General features: G+C 47.1%; 1 protein-coding gene across 2 annotated transcripts in view; it reads left to right on the forward strand.

Moving 5' to 3' along the window:
• The window catches only part of GANAB (glucosidase II alpha subunit), a 156,761-nt gene that overhangs the window by 37,938 nt on the left and 95,224 nt on the right, over nucleotides 1-23,599 (forward strand). The window contains exons 3-8 of one of the 2 annotated variants that reach the window (XM_063945047.1): nucleotides 9,107-9,215; nucleotides 9,387-9,514; nucleotides 9,655-9,834; nucleotides 10,077-10,142; nucleotides 10,914-11,001; nucleotides 11,241-11,304. In XM_063945047.1, coding sequence (XP_063801117.1) covers nucleotides 9,107-9,215; nucleotides 9,387-9,514; nucleotides 9,655-9,834; nucleotides 10,077-10,142; nucleotides 10,914-11,001; nucleotides 11,241-11,304 — 635 coding nt within the window. The remainder of the gene's footprint in view (nucleotides 1-9,106; nucleotides 9,216-9,386; nucleotides 9,515-9,654; nucleotides 9,835-10,076; nucleotides 10,143-10,913; nucleotides 11,002-11,240; nucleotides 11,305-23,599) is intronic. The other variant, XM_063945048.1, reaches the window with a different exon arrangement.

Here is a 23,599-nt window from a genome sequence, read left to right on the forward strand (position 1 = left end):
CCCTAAGTCAAGCAAGGCCTCTGCTTCAGGGTCAGTCGGTATTGATCCAATCGGACAACATCACGGCAGTCGCCCACGTAAACAGACAGGGCGGCACAAGAAGCAGGAGGGCAATGGCAGAAGCTGCAAGAATTCTTCGCTGGGCGGAAAATTGTGACAGCACTGTCAGCGGTGTTCATTCCGGGAGTGGACAACTGGGAAGCAGACTTCCTCAGCAGACACGACCTCCACCCGGGGGAGTGGGGACTTCACCCAGAAGTTTTCCACGTGATTGTAAACCGTTGGGAAAAACCAAAGGTGGACATGATGGCGTCTCGTCTCAACAAGAAACTAGACAGATATTGCGCCAGGTCAAGGGACCCTCAGGCGATAGCGGTGGACGCTCTGGTAACACCGTGGGTGTACCAGTCAGTGTATGTGTTCCCTCCTCTGCCTCTCATACCCAAAGTATTGAGAATCATAAGAGGGAGAGGAGTAAGAACTATACTCGTGGCTCCGGATTGGCCAAGGAGGACTTGGTACCCGGAACTTCAAGAGATGCTCACGGAGGACCCGTGGCCTCTACCTCTAAGAAAGGACCTGCTCCAGCAGGGACCTTGTCTGTTCCAAGACTTACCGCGGCTGCGTTTGACGGCATGGAGGTTGAACGCCGGATCCTGAAGGAAAAAGGCATTCCAGATGAAGTCATCCCTACCCTGATCAAGGCCAGGAAGGATGTAACCGCGAAACATTATCACCGCATTTGGCGAAAATATGTTGCGTGGTGTGAGGCCAAGAAGGCCCCTACAGAGGAATTTCAACTGGGTCGTTTCCTGCATTTCCTGCAAACAGGACTATCTATGGGCCTAAAATTAGGGTCCATTAAGGTTCAAATTTCGGCCCTGTCAATATTCTTCCAAAAAGAACTGGCTTCAGTGCCTGAAGTTCAGACGTTTGTCAAAGGGGTACTGCATATACAGCCTCCTTTTGTGCCTCCAGTGGCACCTTGGGATCTCAATGTAGTGTTGAGTCTCCTAAAGTCACATTGGTTTGAACCACTCACCACTGTGGAATTAAAATATCTCACATGGAAAGTGGTCATGCTGTTAGCCCTGGCTTCAGCCAGGCGTGTCTCAGAATTGGCGGCTTTATCATATAAAAGCCCTTACCTAATTTTTCATTCAGACAGGGCAGAACTGAGGACTCGCCCTCAATTTCTCCCTAAGGTGGTTTCAGCGTTTCACATGAACCAGCCTATTGTGGTGCCTGCGGCTACTAGGGACTTGGAGGACTCCAAGTTGCTGGACGTAGTCAGGGCCCTGAAAATATGTTTCCAGGACGGCTGGAGTCAGAAAATCTGACTCGCTGTTTATCCTGTATGCACCCAACAAGCTGGGTGCTCCTGCTTCTAAGCAGACGATTGCTCGTTGGATTTGTAGTACGATTCAGCTTGCACATTCTGTGGCAGGCCTGCCACAGCCAAAATCTGTAAAAGCCCATTCCACAAGGAAGGTGGGCTCATCTTGGGCGGCTGCCCGAGGGGTCTCGGCTTTACAACTTTGCCGAGCAGCTACTTGGTCAGGGGCAAACACGTTTGCTAAATTTTACAAATTCGATACCCTGGCTGAGGAGGACCTGGAGTTCTCTCATTCGGTGCTGCAGAGTCATCCGCACTCTCCCGCCCGTTTGGGAGCTTTGGTATAATCCCCATGGTCCTTACGGAGTTCCCAGCATCCACTAGGACGTCAGAGAAAATAAGAATTTACTTACCGATAATTCTATTTCTCATAGTCCGTAGTGGATGCTGGGCGCCCATCCCAAGTGCGGATTGTCTGCAATACTTGTATATAGTTATTGTTACAAAAATCGGGTTGTTTATTGTTGTGAGCCATCTTTTCAGAGGCTCCTACGTTTATCATACTGTTAACTGGGTTCAGATCACAAGTTGTACGTTGTGATTGGTGTGGCTGGTATGAGTCTTACCTGGGATTCAAGATCCTTCCTTATTATGTACGCTCGTCCGGGCACAGTATCCTAACTGAGGCTTGGAGGAGGGTCATAGGGGGAGGAGCCAGTGCACACCAGCTAGTCATAAAGCTTTTACTTTTGTGCCCAGTCTCCTGCGGAGCCGCTATTCCCCATGGTCCTTACGGAGTTCCCAGCATCCACTACGGACTATGAGAAATAGAATTATCGGTAAGTAAATTCTTATTTAAGCTTTCCCCGCTATCCAATCCACGGGGACCAGCCGGTCACGTGCGGCTGTCAGCCAATCTCAGTCCCATTCTAGCAGTCACATGACTTCTGAAGCCAATGGTAAGGCTTTATCATTGAAATGGCAACGATCACGGTCTCCGTAAAAATCCCGTGCACTGCCGCTCGTCGGCGCCCCGTCAGCTGTATAGGAGAAATCATATTCATATATTCACTATATTACAGTGTCTCCAAGGTCCTCCCAATGATGTCAGTAGTCTCATGAAGACTGGCAGGATTGCCAGTTCCTAAAGTAAAGGCCCAATCTACTAGATCAGTGGTTTCTTCCTGGGCGGCTGCCCGGGGTGTCTCGGCTTTGCAACTCTGCCGAGCAGCTACTTGGTCAGGGTCGAACACGTTTGCTAAGTTATACAAGTTCGATACTTTGGCCGCTGAGGACCCTCAGTTTGGTCAATCAGTTCTGCAGGAACCTCGGCACTCTCCCACCCAGTTTGGGAGCTTTGGTACATCCCCATGGTAATAATGTGGACCCCAGTATCCACTAGGACGTAAGAGAAAATAGGATTTTAATTACCTACCAGTAAATCCTTTTCTCGTAGTCCATAGAGGATACTGGCCGCCCACCCAGTGCTTCATGTTTCCTGCACTGTTGTTGGTTCAGCTGTTGCTGTTCCTGTTCAAGTTTGGTTAGCTTGGCTTTCCTCTCGTTTGTGTGTGCTGGTTCGGATCTCACCACTGTTTGTTACATCCGTTCTCAGGATATGTCAGTCTCCTCTGACACGGTTTCTAGACGAAGTCTGGTAGGAGGGGCATAGAGGGAGGAACCAGTGCACACTATTTCTTAAAGTGCCCAAGGCTCCTAGTGGACCTGTCTTATATTCCATGGTACTAATGTGGACCCCAGTATCCTCTGCAGACTTCGAGAAATTTAAAATCCTATTTGATATTTTCCAAGGGACGCTGCTGACAGGTCCTACGGAAGAGGGAGCTTCACAAACATCAACCCTGTAGCATATCAACTGAACTCAACAGTTGGTAGTGTGCGGTTTGTACATGTCTGGCTGTTTTTTTTTTTTTTAAAGATTTTTTTTTTTTAATTTATTCCAGCTTTGTGGCTAAAAAAGCTAATTTAATTTCCCCCCATATCACTGCAGTCTTCTTTTTTTCTTTTCTTTTCTCTATACCAATAGTGAAAACACTGCTTTTTGGAGTATGTGTGTGAGTTGGACATGGCATTTAAACCACCAACCTAGACCGCAAGAATATGTTATGGCTCAGGGGTGTGCAACACATATTGGGGAATGTACGCTCAAACTGGGAGCAGTGGTACATTTAAGGTTAGGGGAAAATGCCATGGAGGAAAATTCTAAGGAGATGGCAAAATCCCGTAAGCAACAATGGAATGGGCCGCCGGTTTTCTCAAAAACGATAGTCGAATTCCTCATTGGGCTTACTTCATTGGCACAGGTGGAAAAACCTGTACGCAATACTGAAAAGAGACCTTTTCCTATCCTGCAAGAACAGTAGGAGGAGGAGAATGGACTCCTGGTATTTGAGGAGAGAGAATTGGTTGAGGAGATATTGTATGGTAGTCCTCCGGAGAAGGATTCCAAGGTAAAAGGGTTAGAATCCCTTTTTGAGGATGTTAAACAGGTACTTCATTTCAAATAGGAGGAAATGAAGGAACCTTAAGTATTGATCTGTTTGAATCACCGAAACCGCCAGCAGCAGTGTTTCCAATTCCTCAGATCAGATGGGAGAGGCATGGAAGCAGCCGGATAGTTGCTTCCAATTGCCAAAGAAGGTTACTGTTAATTACCCCTTGTATAGGGGAGTGATGTCCAAATGGGAAGTACCACCGATTGTGGATGCTTCGTTAGCTAGATTGTAAAAAAAAAAAAAAAAAAAAAAAATGTAAAAAGGACATTATTACCTATTCCAAGGGTGCATACACTTAAAGATGTATCAGATCGCAGGTTGAATACAGCCCTTAAATAACGAGACCTACCATGTTAGATGCATGGGTCAATAAGGCTATTGTCGCTGGTCCAGGACACACCGTTCAAACTGTTGCAAAGGACATTCTTCCGAAAGAAATAGGCTAGCAGAGCATATCCAAGAGTCGGCCACTTTTATATTTGTCAGGTCACAAAAAATGCTAGTAGGATAGCGTCACGCATGTCCGCTTCGGCAATATCGACCAGGCGGTTTCTCTGGCTCAGAGGATAATAGGGGAAATGATCCCCTTTGGGGGAGTAACTGTGGTTTGGTCCAGAATTGGACAGGTGGATTTCTCAAGCCGCAGCGGTAAAATACACGTTTCTACCAACTAGGTATCCTAGAACCATACAACCGGTAAGATAAACTCTGATTCGGAGTTTAATTCTTGACTTTAGGTCTCAGTTCTTTCGAGGCAGAGAAAGAGGCTTTGTTGGACAAGCTCGTGGAAATAAAGGTAGAGACCGTTTCTAGTCCACAGCATGAAAACAGGACCATAAACAGTCGCCCAGTTCACCTTGGTTCTCCTATGGTGGGTGCAAGGTTGGAGAGGTTTCAGGACGCCTGGGCTGAAACCTCACTAGAAGTCTGAATCACCAATATTATTAACCAAGGATGCAAAATAGAATTTCTGAACCGACCTCAGTCAGTTCTTTACGACGGGCCTTTCTAGGTGCTCTCAAAAGGAGAGGACACTAGATTCGGCTATTCAACAGTTACTTCAAACGGAAGTACTTATGCTTGTCCCGTCTTCTGAAAGAGGAACAGTATTTTATTCAGATGCTTTGTTATGCTAATATCGGATGGGTCTGATCAGTCCACAATTTAAAGGTGTTAAATCAATTCCTGACGGTTTACAGATTCAAGATGGAATCGCAACGCGAGTTCATGGTGTCCATGGACATAAAGGACACCTACCTCCATGTCCAGATTTGGACCCCACACCACACCTATTTATGGTTTGCAGTGGGCAACTCTCATTATCGGTTCAGAGCTCTACTGTTTGGCCTATCATCAGACCCAAGAGTCTTCAAGGATCATGGCAGTCATGGTAGCGAAATTGAGATTGTTAGGTGTAAAGATACAGTATCTGGATGACCTTCTTATTAAGGTTCCCTCTCAGGACCACTTGATTTGGGATGCTCAGATCAGTCATTCGTTCTGATTTGACACGGCTGGATCGTGAACTTCAAAACTCCAATCTGCAACTGATGCTGAGGATTCATTTTCTAGGTCTCTTTTTAGAAGAAAAGATTTGAGACATCAAGGAGATGGTACGCCAAGTTCTACCAAACCAGACTGTCTCTCTGCATATTTGTGTTCGGCTTCAAGGAAAGATGGTAGCATCCTTTGAAGCGATCCAATACGGCAGACTACATTCCAGACCCTTTCAGATGAATTTGATTGCTCAGGGGGCATGCATACATTTACTTCTCCACTGAAGGATTTGCTAGTCGCCCTAGGCCAAGACCTCGTTAATTTGGTGGTCGGTCCACAGGAACATAGAGGCCGAAAATGGGATGAAATTTGGAATTGTAAAATTTTAACAGAGGATGGTCTGAGGATGCTAGTCTGAGGATGGACAGCCATCCATTTCAGGGAAGATGGTCACCACAGGAGAACAGTCTCCCAATAAATGTACTGGAGCTAAGAGCCATTTACAATGCACTTCTGGCAGAAGACCTAGTATGGGCTGAACGCGTGAGAGTGCAGTCGGACAATGTGACGGCGACAGCATACATAAACTGTCAGGGAGGAACAAGAAGCCGCATGGCCTGAAAGAGGTCAAAAAGATTTTGTCTAGGACAGAAAAGCGCAACATAATCCTGTCGTGAGTCTTCATTACAGGATGAAAAATTGGGAGGCAGACTGCCTCAGTAGCCAGGATATGCCTCCAAGGGAGTGATGTGTACACCCACAGGTACTCGAGGCAGTGGTACGATGGTGGGGTCCACCACAGTTAGATCTTATGGCCTTTTCGAAACAACCATCAGATGACAAATGTGGCCTGGACGCGGGATCCAGCAGCAGAGGCGGTGGATGCGCTGGCAATTTCTTGGACATACGAACTGGTGTACATCTTCCTGCCATTTCCCCTTTCACCAAGAGTGTTGAAGAAGGTGAAACGGGAAAGGGTGCGGATGACCTTCATAGCACCAGACTGGCTTCGTTGAAGTTGGTACTTGAATCTGAGGGTACTTCTGGTGGAAGATCGTTGGAAATGGCCGCAGAGGGAGGGCCTGTTGTCACAAGGCTCATTCCTTCACCCAGATCTGAACAGTCTACATTTGACGGCGTGGTTCTTGAGACCATGATTCTAGGAGACAGAGGTATCCCGAAATCAGTTATCCCGGCCATGTTAGATGCAAGGAAGCCAGTCGCTGTGGCACATTACTATAGAATCTGGTAGAGGTACATGGACTGGTGCCAGTCTAGAGGTTGGAACCCCAGAGAGTCCCGCCTTACTGCACTGTTGAAGTTTCTCCAAAAAGGTTTGGATGGCGGTTTGATCTTCGGATCCTTGAGGGTACAGGTATTGACCCTCTCATTCTTTATCCAGCAAGGTCTGGCGTCCGTGCAGGAGGTTCAGACAATTTTTACAGGGGGGGTTGAGAATAAAACCACTTATTTATTTTTTTCTTTCGTCCTCCCACGACACCGTGGGATCTAAATGTAGTGCTCGAATTTTTGAGATGACTGTTTTTGAGCCTTTGGAAAGGGCGGTTTTAAAAATATGAGCTAGAAAGCAGTCCTGCTCCTAGCTTTAGCTTCAGCGACTAGGGTCTCAGAGTCAGGTGCACTGTCAGGTAAAAGTCCTTTCCTAATTTTTCATGAAGACAGAGCGGAGCTTCGTACAAAAGCGGAGTTTTGTCTTTGGATGTGGTCAGCCTTACGGGTCTACATGCAGACTACGAATTCTATTAGGAAGTCTGACGCTTTGTACTGTATCATGGACCCAGGAGGGGTTGGCCGGCATTAAAACAAACCTCGGCCAGATGGTTACGACTAACCATCAAACAGGCATATATTTCTTGGGGTAAGAGAGATACCTTTTCGGGTAGGTGCTTATACCAGTAGGAGCTTCATGGGCTGCGGCTAGAGCAGTTTCCACTGCCCAATTTTGCAGAGCGTCAACGTGGTCATCAGCACACGCGTTCACTCGTTTCTACAAATGTGATACATTTGCATCTACAGATGCAAGTTTTGGATGTTTAGGTTTTTTTTCCGGGTTTCGTACAGCACTCCCACCCATGGGAGTATCTTGTGATGTCCCCAGCTGTACTAGATCTCCAGTGTCCTCTAGTGGATGAACGAGAAAAGAGGATTTTGGTACTTATCGATAAATCCATTTCTCTGAATCCACTTGGGGACACTGGACGTCCGCCTCGGGACTGTCAGCCTGCGTGTTCTTGTAAAATTTAGTTCAAACAGTTATTGTGTAATTAATTCTTGGTTACTGTTTGACTTATTGGTACGGTTGGCTCCTTCCCGTATGGTATTGAGTTTTCATGTTCGCTCTTCTCTCCTTCAGTATTCAAACTGGAGGGATTAGGAGGTGTGAAGGGGGAGGAGTCAGCTGTGCATGGTGTGACAGACAGACACCACACACACTCTAGATAGAGATTGTGCTGCCTCCGGTCTTCATCCTTCACATCCCAGCTGTACTAGATTTCCAGTGTCCCCTAGTGGATACAGAGAAATGGATTTATCGGTAAGTACCAAAATCCTTTGTTGTTGTGGGTTTTTTTTTTTTGTTCTTGAAAAAGTGTACTGGAAGAGCATCGAAAACGGAGTGAATTTCGTTTTCCGTGCATTGTACTAGTAGTAGAGACTTCTCATCAGCTTGTGATTACCATAGTATTCTTTGTCATGTGTTCTATTTTAATAAGAAAAAAAAGTATTTATTTAGTTTCTTATGTAGCACAGCAAATTCTGTTGTGCTTTACAATTGGAAGGAACAGTGATAAAACAAAACTTTGTAATAACAGTCATAGAGGTAGGAAGGCCCTGCTCACAAGCTTACTATAAGGAAATAGCACGTATCCTTATGTATCAATGCCTATCTATTGCATAATGTACCACCAGATTGCAAAGGTTCTTGGTGTGCTGTATTATATGGCCACACAGCAATGTTGACCAAGCGTCCGTAGTTACTATAATTATCCAAAACAGAAAATGTCAGTATTTTACATTGGCTGGGAATATCGCAAGTAAAACCCAAATTATATAATACCCACAGTTCAGCAGTAATGAAATCCTGTGAACCCCTCGTATTCTGCTCCTGGCACAGCTCAGCCTGTTCCCGCTGTTAGTACATTGTCTCTGGACATACATCAGCCTGAAATAAAGACATTTTACAGTTAGCCAGCAATTCAAACAGGAAAATATATTCATGATACATATTTATGAACTTCGTTTTTATGTTTTGTCAAATTTCTATATCGGTCTGTTGTCCTCTGTTTTGTTTATAGCTAGTCTCCATCCTGCTGCAGCTTATTTGCGTGTTGGAACGATGTTGTGGTAACTGTAGATGGTGATTCTACTTAGAAACCATGAAAAATTTTAAAGTTCACCTATTCCCGGTGGTGGAGGCAGTCTGAAGTTGTAAATTCTGTAGTGCTTGATTAATACCCTGACGTGAAAGTAAAATGTGATGCATTGAGTTTGTAGGGAATATAAATTCTAGATGGATTATTTAGGGATCCGCTCTACAACAAATGTTAGAAATACTGATGTAGAATGAAATAGAATCGCACAAAGATGTTTGTTTACCCTCACACTGAAACACTGTGTGGTGGCCAAATGAAGTTGCACATGTACATTACCACATATGTCTTAGTATGTCTCAGTGCTGTGATTCCAGTGTGATGCTGTAATAGCAGAGTACAGTAAATGTTTCTAATTTACATTTTAGACGTCAGCGCAAGCTTGAGCAAGGTTCATCTCCATATCGTGCTTTGCTAGGGACTGCAAAGCTGACTGATGACAAACTGGAGGTCCAGCTCATCAATGACAAGACCCAGGTGAGTAGAAACCATAACTCAAAGGGAATAAAGAAAAATACCTGCAAGGGGCATTAATAGTTGAGTGTGAGGTGAGATTAAAAGAATTGATTAGAATGTATACAGAAATCAGAAGGGTAAACTGCTGTGTTTGCAGGAATAGAATAGTCCTTATGCTTTATATTCTTATAGGTATCTCTCTTGCTGGAGGTCTTTGGACTGCATGGGAATATGACGCGCATAAAGATTAATGAGCTGAAGCCTCTAAAACCACGCTATCAGGTTCCTGATGTGCTGGTTGGGATACCCACCCCTGAGAAGTATGTGAGACGTTGCATTACTACAACCTGTGTGGTTTTAGATGTTTTGTCACCTTGAAAACTAAATCCTTTATATAGTGATAAATACTTTTAAGCATAGTATATGCCTGCAATGTTTCCTCATGTGAGTTTTGTCACAGCCTGCAGGTGACGGGGCAGGATGACAATACTCTGGAGCTCTCCTTGGGAGATGAAGGGCACAAGCTTTTAGTGACCGGATCTCCTTTTCGCCTGGATATCCTGTCTGGGCGGGACTTGGTGCTGAGTGTAAACTCACGAGGGCTGCTTCACTTTGAACACCTGAGGGAACGGAAAGACACGTGAGTAGTATGGGACATCTGGTAATGGTGAGAGTGGTCAATAGTGATTGGGCAGCAATTAAGGGGGTCACATTCAGCATTAAAGAGGGTGCAGACAGATAATGATGTAACTTAATGAGGGAAGTGTGATTGTTTTCCTGGGATTGAAACTGAAATGTGTTTTTCTTTCTTTTTTGCTTTTTGCTCTATGCCCTTCCCTTTTTCTTTCTGCCCTCTCCTACTTCTGCCCCATCACCTCCCAGTCTCTCGGCTAAAGTTAGTAGTGCTGTCGGTAACATGTGGCATAAAGTGAAGACTCTTTTCTCTAGGTAATCATTGATACCGCTTGCATAATGCTGACACCTCCCACACACAATGACAGACGTACTGAAGGACCTATAGGGATAGTAGAACTGACAAGCTAATCCTCCACATCATTTTTCCTTTCATCATTGTCCTGATATTGTAACCTGTTGTGATTGACATTATGACTGGAACAGGAAAAGTTATGAGGTGTGTGTACATTGCATTTTGACAGAAAGGAAAAACTAAGCATTTGTTAGGTGACACTGACGTGACCAAATGGGAACTTTGTCATACTGTGGAGGGAGCAAACACAGACTATGGGGTGTACAGATTAGTTTATACTCAGTTGACTGCAGTATGCATATTGCATACCACCCAACATGACCCTCTCCAGGAGGGACACAATGCTCGGCTTCTGGATTTTTCTCCATGTATGATTGCCGGAACCTGTTTTGAACAGGTTAGTGGACAAGAAAGGTGTTTCAGCACAGGTGATGGCAATCATAAATTAAGAGGGAAGTCCAGAAGCAGAGCATTCTGTCCCTCCTGGAGAGGGTCATGTTGGGAGGTATGATATTGGTATAGGTCATATGGAGATCTCAGCTACTGTTAATCTACACTATTTACATTCACACGCCAGCTGTTTCGTAGTTGTAGATGCTATACCCCCTTCATCACATGCCTCCTTTCCTATTCTAATCCTTTCCCTCCTCTCTCCCCTTGCCTCTGCTCCTATCTATCCCATCCTTCCTGGAAGCGTCACTCCTCACCCCTCGTCTTTGTTCGGCTTGTAGTGACTCGGAGAAGACTGATGTTCCCTCTGAAACTGATAATGAGAATACAGCAGAGGAGGAGGAAGCCAAGGAGGAAGAAAGCAAGAAGGTGAGCAAAGCGGATTGTGGCCACAGATTAAAATAAATGCCATGTTTGGGGGAGAGAAGATCAGTGTATGTTGCATAGAATGAATGGGTTCCAGAAGTCTCCTTTTTCATAGAGGTGAAAGTAAAGGAATACATTTGGAGGTCTTACGTGTGGAGGAATAATCAAGGTTAAGCACAGCTGCCTTTGTGATTGGTTAACGTATCATTCAGAATATTTCATCAGTTTCATATCTTGATCAGGAAGAAGATGAACCAGGAATGTGGGAAGAAACTTTTAAGACGCATACAGACAGCAAACCAAATGGTAAGAATATTTATATAAAGATATGCTATTGATGTATTTGTCTAATCAATAAAATGACTGTTATAGTACAGAAGATTGTCTTGGGTTTATATTAAGCATTCGGTAAAGAACTAGAGCAGTGTTTTTGTTTCTTCCCACAATCCAGAAATGTTGTATCTGTGTAATAAAAACTGTAATCTGCACTGGAGCAGAAAAGAACAAGTAAACTCTGTAGCCTTGTACAATATGGTAGCACTATATAAATAAAGGTTTATTAACCTATGTTTTTTAGCACTACACTATATGTTCTGAGCATTTTAGTAATGCTACATAAAGTTTCAGATAAAGAGAACTCTAGTGGTAATAGCCTGTATATGATGAGATTATTATTATTATTACTACTACTATAATTATTATGCCACAAGGGTTCGTCGGCGCCTAACAAACTACATAAACAAATGAGCTAAACAAGAAAAGGACTTGCAGTAAAAGGTAATGTAGGACAAGTACATGATAAATAAACATTGCTGCATCAGGGGACAGGACACTGAAATAATCTTCACGGTGGTAGAAACCGAGGGTTAGGTACCGTTGTAGGGAGTATGGAGTAGAAAATAGTCTGACAGGCAAAAGCACATGAGGGGGGTGGGCCCTGCTCTCGTGAGCGCTACATTCTGGAGCGGAGGGACAGTCGGAAAGGGGTGACACCCATGGGGTAGAAGTGAGCACGGAACAGAGTGTTAGGATGAGAAATGGCTGGGTTTGATGAAGAAGTGAGCCCATTTAAAGTTTTGTGGAGTCTGATAGGTTGAGAACTTCAGAGGTTGGAAGCACCATGGTCAAAAATATTGGAGGCAGGAATGGGAAGAAGTAATCCGTTGGCAGGACAGGCGGCGTGTATTTGTGGAGCGAAGAGGGTGGGTGGGCGTGTAAAGGGAAATGAGGTCATATATGTAAATGGGAGAGGAATAGGTGAGGGCTTTGTGAGTGTGAGAAGCTTGAATTTGATTCTGAAGGCCAGGCAGTGAAGGGCTTGTAGGTGGGATAGTCTGTATTTCCCCTGGTGAGTGCTGGAGTGAAGTTCCAGCAGGTAGTACAAGGTATCACGTGACATCCGAAAGTGTGCCATCTACTCCTCTGGCTGATAAGCTTCCACGGTTGCCCAGAAAGCTTGTCCATGCCTGTGGTCCCTGGCCCACAACGAACGATTACTTGAGCTGGTAAACCTCAGGGTTGATGTAATGCTGGCCAAAATCAGGGCTCTCCTGCACAAATAACGGCGTCGAGTATTAGCCCTCTCCGCCAGAAATTGCTCCCTTCACCTCTTGGCACAAGACTGTGCTAGGTAGCACAGTGCTAGCAGCTGCATCAGGCTCTCATTTGCTGTGTAAAACAGCAATAAGCCAGGAACTCCGGGCTACTCAGCAGTAACTCGTTGGCCATAGCTAATGCAATACTGTGATCAGTCACCACCCACTTTCATGACCTCCTCTCTGTGTGCCATAAAAACAGTCCATTTTTTATGACACAAGTCTATTGCAGGGCTGACACGGGTTCTGTCTGAAAGGGGTCGACCCAGGAATTTTCCGGGGTTTTTTATGGTGTGTGAAAGGGGGTAAGGTACTGTAACCCGGGTTTTTCCCGGAAACACAAACCTGTGAAAAATCCGGGTTTTTTAGATTTCTCATACGTCCTAGAGGATGCTGGGGACCACATCAAGACCATGGGGTATAGGCGGTTCCGCAGGAGCCATGGGCACTCAAGACTTTTCAATGGGTGTGAACTGTCTCCTCCCCCTATGCCCCTCCTCCAGACCTCAGTTTTAGAAATGTGCCCAGGAGACTGAATGCACTCTGAGGAGCTCTACTGAGTTTCTCTGGAAAAGACTTATGTTAGGTTTTTTATTTTCAGGGAGATCTGCTGGCAACAGACTCCCTGCTTCGTGGGACTGAGGGGGCAGAAGCAGAACCAACTTCCTAAAGAGTTTCATGGCCCTGCTTCTGGCTGACAGTACACCATTAGCTTCTGAAGGGTACTGAACGCTAGCCGTGTCTAGATGCTCACTCCTACAGCACGCAGTCACCCCCTTCGCAGAGCCAGCAGTCAGAAGACAGGTGAGTATAAGAAGAATTAACTTTTATCAAGTAAGTGACGGCTGAGGTCCGGCGCGGATGGCGGGAGCGCAGCGCGCCATTGCTGCCCACACACACACAGGCACTGCAGGGGGGGAGGGGGGGCGGTCGCCCACCCTGGGCAGCAAATATACACCTCAAAACTGGCTAAAAGGGGGCATAAGGTGCCGCTGGCACAGCCCTACCCCCGCCAGTATAAATATTACAGTTATTACTGAGTGTAAGGACGCGCCATTGCGGGGGCGGAGCTTCTTCCTCAAGCAGCCAGCACACTGCTCGGCGCCATTTTCTCTCTCTCTCCTCAGGCTGCAGAGAACACGCTGGTCCTCTCCTCCACTTCTGACAAGTACAGGGTGATATTTGGGGGGGGGGGGGGGGGGGGGAAGGCATTGTGGTGCATTTTATAGTGTGATTATCTGTATAAAAGCGCTATTGGGTTGTGGGCATTCTGTGTTCACACTCATTATAAACTGGTGCTGGGTTTGTGAACTGGCTGCTCCTACACTGTGTCCCTCTGACAGATTTTACTGTGGGTCTGTCCCAGTGTGTCTGTGAGTGTGCTGTATACGTGTGAGGCATGTCTGAGGCAGGGAGTCCCTCCCTGGAGGAAACCATGTTAGGGACACAGAGTTGTAATGTGGTGGTGCTGCCGGCACACGAAGAGCCTGCATGGGTGAAAGAGATACGTGACAGTATGCATCTGATTAACCAAAGATTAGATAAGTCTGAATCTAAGGCTGCATGCTGGAGAAAATCTGTGGAAGATGTGATTTTTTAGGATGCTGTTATTCCTTATGCAGGCGGCCCCTCTGGGTCACATAAGAGACCATTTGCGAATGTTGTAGACACTGATACCGACACGGACTCTGATTCTTGTGTTGACGATAGTGACTCCAGAGAGAGAGATCATAAATTGGCGAAAAGTATACAATATATAATTGTGGCTATAAGGGACGTGTTGGAGGTTACAGAAACCACTCCTGTACCTCAGGAGAAGGCTTATTTTTGTAAGGAAAAGAAATCCAAAGTCACGTTCCCTCCTTCACACGAACTAAATGCTCTCTTGGAAGGGATGTGGGTGAATCCTGATAAGAAATTTCGTATTCCCAAAAGGATTCAGATAGCTTACCCTTTCCCGGCTGAGGACAAGAAAAAAATGGGAGTCACCCCCTGTGTTAGACAGTGCGCTTTTCAGGTTGACAAAGAAGGTAATTCTCCCTGCACCTGGCACGGCTTCACTCAAGGAGCCGGCAGACCGTAAAATGGAAACGACATTGAAATCCATTTATGTAACCAATGGTACACTGCTCAGGCCCACTATTGCCTGCGCGTGGGTGAGTCGCGCTATTGAAAAATGGTCAAAGCGTGTCATCAGAAATTGACACGATTGATAAAGATGAGATGCTCCTTAAGTTAGGGAATATCAAGGACGCTGCCACCTACATGCTGGAAGCAACTCTTGAGTTCACAAGCCGCTACCATGGCAGTATCGGCTAGGCGGGCGTTGTGGATTCGCCAGTGGAATGTGGATGCAGATTCCAAAAGAAACATGGAGGCTCTCCAATATAAAGGTGAGGCCTTATTTGGCGATGGCCTGGATGCGTTAGTCTCGGCGGCTACCGCAGGTAAGTCGACATTTTTGCCCTCTGCGACTGCACCGGCAAAAAAGACCTATTACCCGCAAATGCAGTCCTTTCGGCCCAGTAAATACAAAAAGACGAGAGGTTCCACCTTCTTTGCTGGTAGGGGAAAAGGAAAGAAGTCCGCAGCGGTTTCAGGTTCCCAAGAGCAGAAGTCTACCCCTACTTCTGCCAAATCCTCAGCGGGAGGCCGCTCGGGTGGGGGCACGTCTCAAACTGTTCAGCCAAGGTTGGATGCTGTCTGGCCTGGATCCCTGGGTGTTGCAAATAGTATCCCAGGGATACAAACTGGAGTTTCAAGACGTTCCCCCATGCCGAGTTTTCAAATCGACCTTGCCAGTTTTCCGCCAGAGAGAGAAGCAGTAACAGCGGCAATCCAAAAATTGTCAGGACCAGGTCATAGTCCTGGTACCGTTGTCACAACAAGGGCGGGGTTTTTTATTCAAGCCTCTTTGTTGTTCCGAAGCCGGACGGCTCGGTCAGACCGATCCTAAACCTAAAAGATCTGAATTGCTACCTGAAAAGGTTCAAGTTCAAGATGGAATCACTTCGGGCAGTGATTTCCAGTCTGGAGGAGGGGTAATACTTGGTGTCGGTGGACATAAAGGATGCTTACCTGCATGTTCCCATTTATCCTCCTCACTAGGCTTATCTATGATTCGCGGTTCAGGATTGCCATTACCAATTCCAGACGTTACCTTTTGGCCTCTCCACAGCGCCGAGGGTATTCACCAAGGTGATGGCGGAGATGATGGTCCTCCTTCGTCAGAAAGGAGTCAATATAATTCCTTATCTGGACGATCTCCTGATAAATGTGAGATCCAGGGAGCAGTTGTTACAAAACCTCGCACTCTCTCTGTCAATACTCCAACAACACGGGTGGATCATAAATTACTCAAAGTCACAGTTGGAACAGACGACAAGGTTGTCTTTCCTCGGGATGATTCTGGACACAGAAGTTCAGAGTATTTTTACTGTTGGAAAAGGCTGTGGAAATACAGAAAATTGTAAAACAGATAATGAAACCATCCTGTGTGTCGATCCATCAGTGCAGTCAGTTGTTGGGGAAGATGGTGGCGGCCTACGAGGCCATACAGTTTGTTAGGTTCCAGAGTATTCCAGTCGGACCTGTTTTACAAGTGGTCGGGGTCACACCTACACATGCACCGAAAGATAATCCTGTCGTCAAAAAACAGGATTTCACTCCTGTGGTGGTTACACAGCTCTCGCCTACTAGAGGGACGCAGGTTCGGGATTCAGGACTGGGTCCTGGTAACCACGGATGCAAGTCTCCAAGGCTGGGGAGCAGTGTCTCAGGGAGAAAACTTCCAAGGACGTTGGTCACATCAGGAAGCCTGCCTTCACATAAACGTGCTGGAGCTAAGAGCCATTTACAACGGCCTTCAACAAGCAGTACATCTTCTTCAAGACCGTCCGGTGCAGATCCAGGCGGACAATGTAACAGCAGTCGCGTACATAAACAGGCAGGGCGGAACGAAAAGCAGAAAAACATCTACTACAAGCTCTGTCTGCAATATTCATTCCGGGAGTAGACAGCTGGGAAGCAGACTTCCTCAGCAGACACGATCTCCATCCAGGAGAGTGGGGCCTCCACCAAGAAGTCTTCGCAGAGGTGACAAGTCTTTGGGGAGTTCCTCAAGTAGACATGATGGCATCTCGCCTCAACAAGAAGCTTCAGAGATACTGTTCCAGGTCGACAGACACTCAAGCAGTAGCAGTGGATGAGCTAGTGACCCAGTGGGTTTTCCCGTCAGTGTATGTCTTCCTTCCACTGATCGCAAAGGCACTCAGGATCATAAGAAAAACATGGGTTCGAGCAGTCTTCATTGCCCCAGACTGGCCAAGGAGGGCTTGGTACCCAGATCTTCAGCAGTTGCTCATAGAAGATCCTCGGCCTCTTCCTCCTCGCGAGGACCTGCTGCAGCAGGGGCCGTGCGTGTATCAAGACTTACAGCGGCTACGTTTGACGGCATGGCTGTTGAGCGCCGGATCCTAGCCAGGAAGGGTATTCCCAAGGAAGTCATCCCCACTCTTATTCAGGCCAGAAAGGGAGTAACGTCGAAACATTACCACCGTATTTGGAGAAAATGTGTATTGGTGTGAATCCAAGAAAGCTCCTACGGAAGAGTTTCACTTAGAACATTTCCTCCATTTTTTTTACAGGCTGGTGTGGAGGCGGGCCTCCGATTGGGATCAATCAAGGTCCAGATTTCGGTCTAGTCAGTGTTCTTCCAAAAACAACTGGCCTCTCTTCCAGAGGTTCAGACCTCAGTGAAAGGGGTTCTGCACATCCAGCCTCCATTCGTGCCTCCAGTGGCACCATGGGACCTTAACGTGGTGTTGCAGTTCCTTCAATCGGATTGGTTTGAGCCTCTACAAAAGATAGAGTTGAAGTTTCTCACTTGGAAAGTGGTGATTCTTTTGGCTTTGGCATCTGCAAGACGGGTGTCTGAATTGGGGGCCTTGTCTCACAAGAGCCCTTACCTGATCTTCCATGAAGATAGGGCAGAGTTGAGAACTCAATAACATTTTCTTCCTAAGGTGGTTTCATCTTTCCACATAAACCAACCTATTGTAGTGCCAGTAGTTACTGACACATTCACTGAATCAAAGTCTCTAGATGTGGTTAGAGCTTTGAAAATTTATGTTGCTAGAACGGCTCGTATACAGAAAACAGAGGCCCTGTTTGTCATGTATGCTCACAACAAAATTGGGTGTCCTGCTTCCAAGCAGACTATTGCACGTTGGATCAGAAATACGATTCAGCAAGCTCATACTACGGCTGGACTGCCGTAACCGACGTTGGTAAAGGCCCACTCCACTAGGAAGGTGGGCTCATCCTGGGTGGCTGCCCGGGGGGTCTCTGCATTACAACTATGCCGAGCAGCTACTTGGTCAGGGTCAAACACATTTGCAAAGTTCTACAAGTTTGACACCTTGGCCGATGAAGACCTAAAATTTGGTCAATCGGTGCTGCAGGGTCATCCGCACTCCCGCCCGCACTGGAGCTTTGGTATAAGCCCCATGGTCTTGATGTGGTCCCCAGCATCCTCTAGGACGTATGAGAAAATAGGTTTCTCTGACGTCCTAAGTGGATGCTGGGGACTCCGTCAGGACCATGGGGATTAGCGGCTCCGCAGGAGACAGGGCACAAAACTAAAGCTTTAGGATCAGGTGGTGTGTACTGGCTCCTCCCCCCATGACCCTCCTCCAAGCCTCAGTTAGGTTTTTGTGCCCGTCCGAGCAGGGTGCAATCTAGGTGGCTCTCTTAAGGAGCTGCTTAGAAAAAGTTTTTAGGTTTCTTATTTTCAGTGAGTCCTGCTGGCAACAGGCTCACTGCATCGAGGGACTTAGGGGAGAGAAGTTCAACTCACCTGCGTGCAGGATGGATTGGCTTCTTAGGCTACTGGACACCATTAGCTCCAGAGGGAGTCGGAACACAGGTCTCACCCTGGGGTTCGTCCCGGAGCCGCGCCGCCGACCCCCCTTGCAGATGCTGAAGATTGAAGGTCCAGAAACCGGCGGCAGAAGGCTTTTCAGTCTTCATGAAGGTAGCGCACAGCACTGCAGCTGTGCGCCATTGTTGTCACACACTTCACACCAACGGTCACGGAGGGTGCAGGGCGTTGCTGGGGGCGCCCTGGGCAGCAATGTATAATACCTTATTCTGGCTAAAAATACATCACATATAGCCCCTGGAGGCTATATGGATGTATTTAACCCCTGCCAGGTCTCAGAAAAACGGGAGAAGAAGCCCGCCGAAAAGGGGGCGGGGCCTATTCTCCTCAGCACACAGCGCCATTTTCCCTCACAGAAAGGCTGGTGGGAAGGCTCCCAGGCTCTCCCCTGCACTGCACTACAGAAACAGGGTTAAAACAGAGAGGGGGGGCACTTATTTGGCGATATGTATATATATATATTAAAATGCTATAAGGGAAAAACACTTATATAAAGGTTGTCCCTGTATAATATAGCGTTTTTGGTGTGTGCTGGCAAACTCTCCCTCTGTCTCCCCAAAGGGCTAGTGGGGTCCTGTCCTCTATCAGAGCATTCCCTGTGTGTGTGCTGTGTGTCGGTACTTGTGTGTCGACATGTATGAGGACGATGTTGGTGAGGAGGCGGAGCAATTGCCGGTAATGGTGATGTCACTCTCTAGGGAGTCGACACCGGAATGGATGGCTTATTTAAGGAATTACGTGATAATGTCAACACGCTGCAAGGTCGGTTGACGACATGAGACGGCCGGCAAACCAATTAGTACCTGTCCAGGCGTCTAAAACACCGTCAGGGGCGTTAAAACGTCCTTTTACCTCAGTCGGTCGACACAGACACAGACACGGACACTGACTCCAGTGTCGACGGTGAAGAAACAAACGTATTTTCCTTTAGGGCCACACGTTACTTGTTAAGGGCAATGAAGGAGATGTTACATATTTCTGATACTACAAGTACCACAAAAAAGGGTATTATGTGGAGTGTGAAAAAACTACATGTGGTTTTTCCTGAATCAGATAAATTAAATGAAGTGAGTGATGATGCGTGGGTTTCCCCCGATAGAAAATTATTGGCGGTATACCCTTTCCCGCCAGAAGTTATGGCGCGTTGGGAAACACACCTTAGGGTGGATAAGGCGCTCACACGCTTATAAAAACAAGTGGCGTTACCGTCTCCAGATACGGACGCCCTCAAGGAGCCAACTGATAGGAGGTTGGAAAATATCCTAAAAAGTATATACACACATACTGGTGTTTATACTGCGACCAGCGATCGCCTCAGCCTGGATGGGCAGCGCTGGGGTGGCTTGGTCGGATTCCCTGACTGGAAATATTGATACCCTTGACAGGGACAGTATTTTATTGACTATAGAGCATTTAAAAGATGCATTTCTATATATGCGAAACTCTGGCATCAAGAGTAAGTGCGATGTCCATATCTGCCAGACGATGTTTATGGACACGACAGTGGTCAGGTGATGCAGATTCCAAACGGCACATGGAAGTATTGCCGTATAAAGGGGAGGAGTTATTTGGGGTCGGTCCATCGGACCTGGTGGCCACGGCAACAGCTAGAAAATCCACCTTTTTTACCCCAAGTCACATCTCGGCAGAAAAAGACATAGTCTTTTCAGCCTCAGTCCTTTCGTCCCCATAATATCTGCCCAGGGATAGAGGTAAGGGAAGAAGACTGCAGCAGGCAGCCCATTCCCAGGAACAGAAGCCTTCCACCGCTTCTGCCAAGTCCTCAGCATGACGCTGGGGCCGTACAAACAGGTGCGGTGGGGGGTCGTCTCAAGAGTTTCAGCACGCAGTGGGCTCACTCGCAAGTGGACCCCTGGATCCTACAAGTAGTATCCCAGGGGTACAGATTGGAAATTCGAGACGTCTCCCCCTCGCAGGTTCCTGAAGTTTGCTTTACCAACGTCTACCTCCGACAGGGAGGCAGTATTGGAAACAATTCACAAGCTGTATTTCCAGCAGGTGATAATCAAAGTACCCCTCCTACAACAAGTAAAGGGGTATTATTCCACACTATATTGTGGTACTGAAGCCAGACGGCTCGGTGAGACCTATTCTAAATGGAGTCACTCAGAGCAGTGATAGCGAACCAGGAAGAAGGGGACTATATGGTGTCCCTGGACATCAGGGATGCTTACCTCCATGTCCAAATTTGCCCTTCTCACAAAGGGTACCTCAGGTTCGTGGTACAAAACTGTCACTAGCGGTTTCAGACGCTGCCGTTTGGATTGTCCACGGCACCCCGGGTCTTTACCAAGGTAATGGCCGAAATGATGATTCTTCTTCAAAGAAAAGGCGTCTTAATTATCCCTTACTTGGACGATCTCCTGATAAGGGCAAGGTCCAGAGAACAGTTGGAGGTCTGAGTAGCACTATCTCAAGTAGTTCTACTACAGCACGGGTGGATTCTAAATATTCCAAAATCGCAGCTGTCTCCGACGACACGTCTGCTGTCCCTAGGGATGATTCTGGACACAGTCCAGAAAAAAGGTGTTTCTCCCGGAGGAGAAAGCCAGGGAGTTATCCGAGCTAGTCAGGAACCTCCAAAAACCAGGAAAAGTGTCAGTGCATCATTGCACAAGGGTCCTGGGAAAAATGGTGGCTTCTTACGAAGCGATTCCATTCGGCAGATTTCACGCAAGAACTTTTCAGTGGGATCTGCTGGACAAATGGTCCGGATCGCATCTTCAGATGCATCAGCGGATAACCCTGTCTCCAAGGACAAGGGTGTCTCTTCTGTGGTGGCTGCAGAGTGCTCATCTACTAAAGTGCCACAGTTATGCATTCAGGACTGGGTCCTGGTGACCACGGATTCCAGCTTGAAAGGCTGGGGAGCAGTCACACAGGGAAAAAATTTCCAGGGAGTGTGATCAAGTCTGGGGACTTCTCTCCGCATAAATATACTGGAGCTAAGAGCAATTTACAATGCTCTAAGCTTGGCAAGACCTCTGCTTCAAGGTCAGCCGGTATTGATCCAGTGGGACAACATCACGGCAGTCGCCCACGTAAACAGACAGGGCGGCACAAGAAGCAGGAGGACAATGGCAGAAACTGCAAGGATTCTTCGCTGGGCGGAAAATCATGTGATAGCACGGTCAGCAGTTTTCATTCCGGGAGTGGACAACTGGGAAGCAGACTTCCTCAGCACGACCTCCACCCGGGAGAGTGGGGACTTCATCGAGAAGTTTTTTCCAAATGATTGTGCACCGTTGGGAAAGACCAAAGGTGGACATGATGGCGTCCCGCCTGAACAAAAAACTGGACAGGTATTGCGCCAGGTCAAGAGACCCTCAGGCAATAGCTGTGGACGTTCTGGTAACACCATGGGTGTACCAGTCGGTGTATGTGTTCCCTCCTCTGCTTCTCATACCAAAGGTACTGAGAATTATAAGACGTAGAGGAGTAAGAACTATACTCGTGGCTCCGGATGGGCCAAGAAGGACTTGGTACCCGGAACTTCATGAGATGCTCACAGAGGACTCAGGGCCTCTGCCGATAAGAAGGGACTTGCTTCAGCAAGTACCATGTCTGTTCCAAGACTTACCGCGGGTGCGTTTGACGGCATGGCGGTTGAACGCCGGATCCTAAGGGAAAAAAGGCATTCCGGAAGAGGTCATTCCTACCCTGGTCAAAGCCAGGAAGGAGGTGACCGCACAACATTATCACCACATGTGGCGAAAATATGTTGCGTGGTGTGAGGCCAGGAAGGCCCCACGAAGAAATTTCAACTCGGTCGATTCCTGCATTTCCTGCAAACAGGAGTGTCTATGGGCCTCAAATTGGGGTCCATTAAGGTTCAAATTTCGGCCCTGTCGATTTTCTTCCAGAAAGAATTGGCTTCAGTTCCTGAAGTCCAGAAATTTGACAAGGGAGTACTGCATATACAACCCCCTTTTGTGCCTCCAGTGGCATTGTGGGATCTCAACGTAGTCCTGGGATTCCTCAAATCACGTTGGTTTAAACCGCTCAAATCTGTGGATTTGAAATATCTCACATGGAAAGTGACCATGATGTTGGCCCTGGCCTCGGCCAGGCGAGTGTCAGAATTGGCGGCTTTGTCTCACAAAAGCCCATATCTGATTGTCCATTCGGACAGGGCAGAGCTGCGGACTCGTCCCCAGTTTCTCCCTAAGTTGGTGTCAGCGTTTCATCTGAACCAGCGTATTGTGGTACCTGCGGCTACTAGAGACTTGGAGGACTCCAAGTTGCTAGATGTTGTCAGGGCCCTGAAAATATAGATTTCCAGGACGGCTGGAGTCAGGAAAACTGACTTGCTGTTATCCTGTATGCACCCAAAAACTGGGTGCTCTTGCTTCTAAGCAGACGATTGCTAGTTGAATGTGTAGTACAATTCAGCTTGCACATTCTGTGGCAGGACTGCCACGGCCAAAATATATAAATGCCCATTCCACAAGGAAGGTGGGCTCATCTTGGGCGACTGCCCGAGGGGTCTCGGCTTTACAGCTTTGCCGAGCTGCTACTTGGTCAGGGGCACACCCTGGCTGAGGAGGACCTGGAGTTCTCTCACTCGGTGCTGCAGAGTCATCCGCACTCTCCCGCCCGTTTGGGAGCTTTGGTATAATCCCCATGGTCCTGACGGAGTCCCCAGCATCCACTTAGGACGTCAGAGAAAATAAGATTTTACTTACCGATAAATCTATTTCTCGTAGTCCGTAGTGGATGCTGGGCGCCCATCCCAAGTGCGGATTGTCTGCAATACTTGTACATAGTTATTGTTACAAAAAAATCGGGTTGTTATTGTTGTGAGCCGTCTGTTCAGAGGCTCCTACGTTTGTCATACTGTTAACTGGGTTTAGATCACAAGTTATACGGTGTGATTGGTGTGGCTGGTATGAGTCTTACCCGGGATTCAATATCCTTCCTTATTGTGTACGCTCGTCCGGGCACTGTATCCTAACTGAGGCTTGGAGGAGGGTCATGGGGGGAGGAGCCAGTACACACCACCTGATCCTAAAGCTTTAGTTTTGTGCCCTGTCTCCTGCGGAGC

This window comes from Pseudophryne corroboree, chromosome 11 (genome assembly GCF_028390025.1).
Source record: "Pseudophryne corroboree isolate aPseCor3 chromosome 11, aPseCor3.hap2, whole genome shotgun sequence".
Classification (NCBI taxonomy): Eukaryota; Metazoa; Chordata; class Amphibia; order Anura; family Myobatrachidae; genus Pseudophryne; species Pseudophryne corroboree.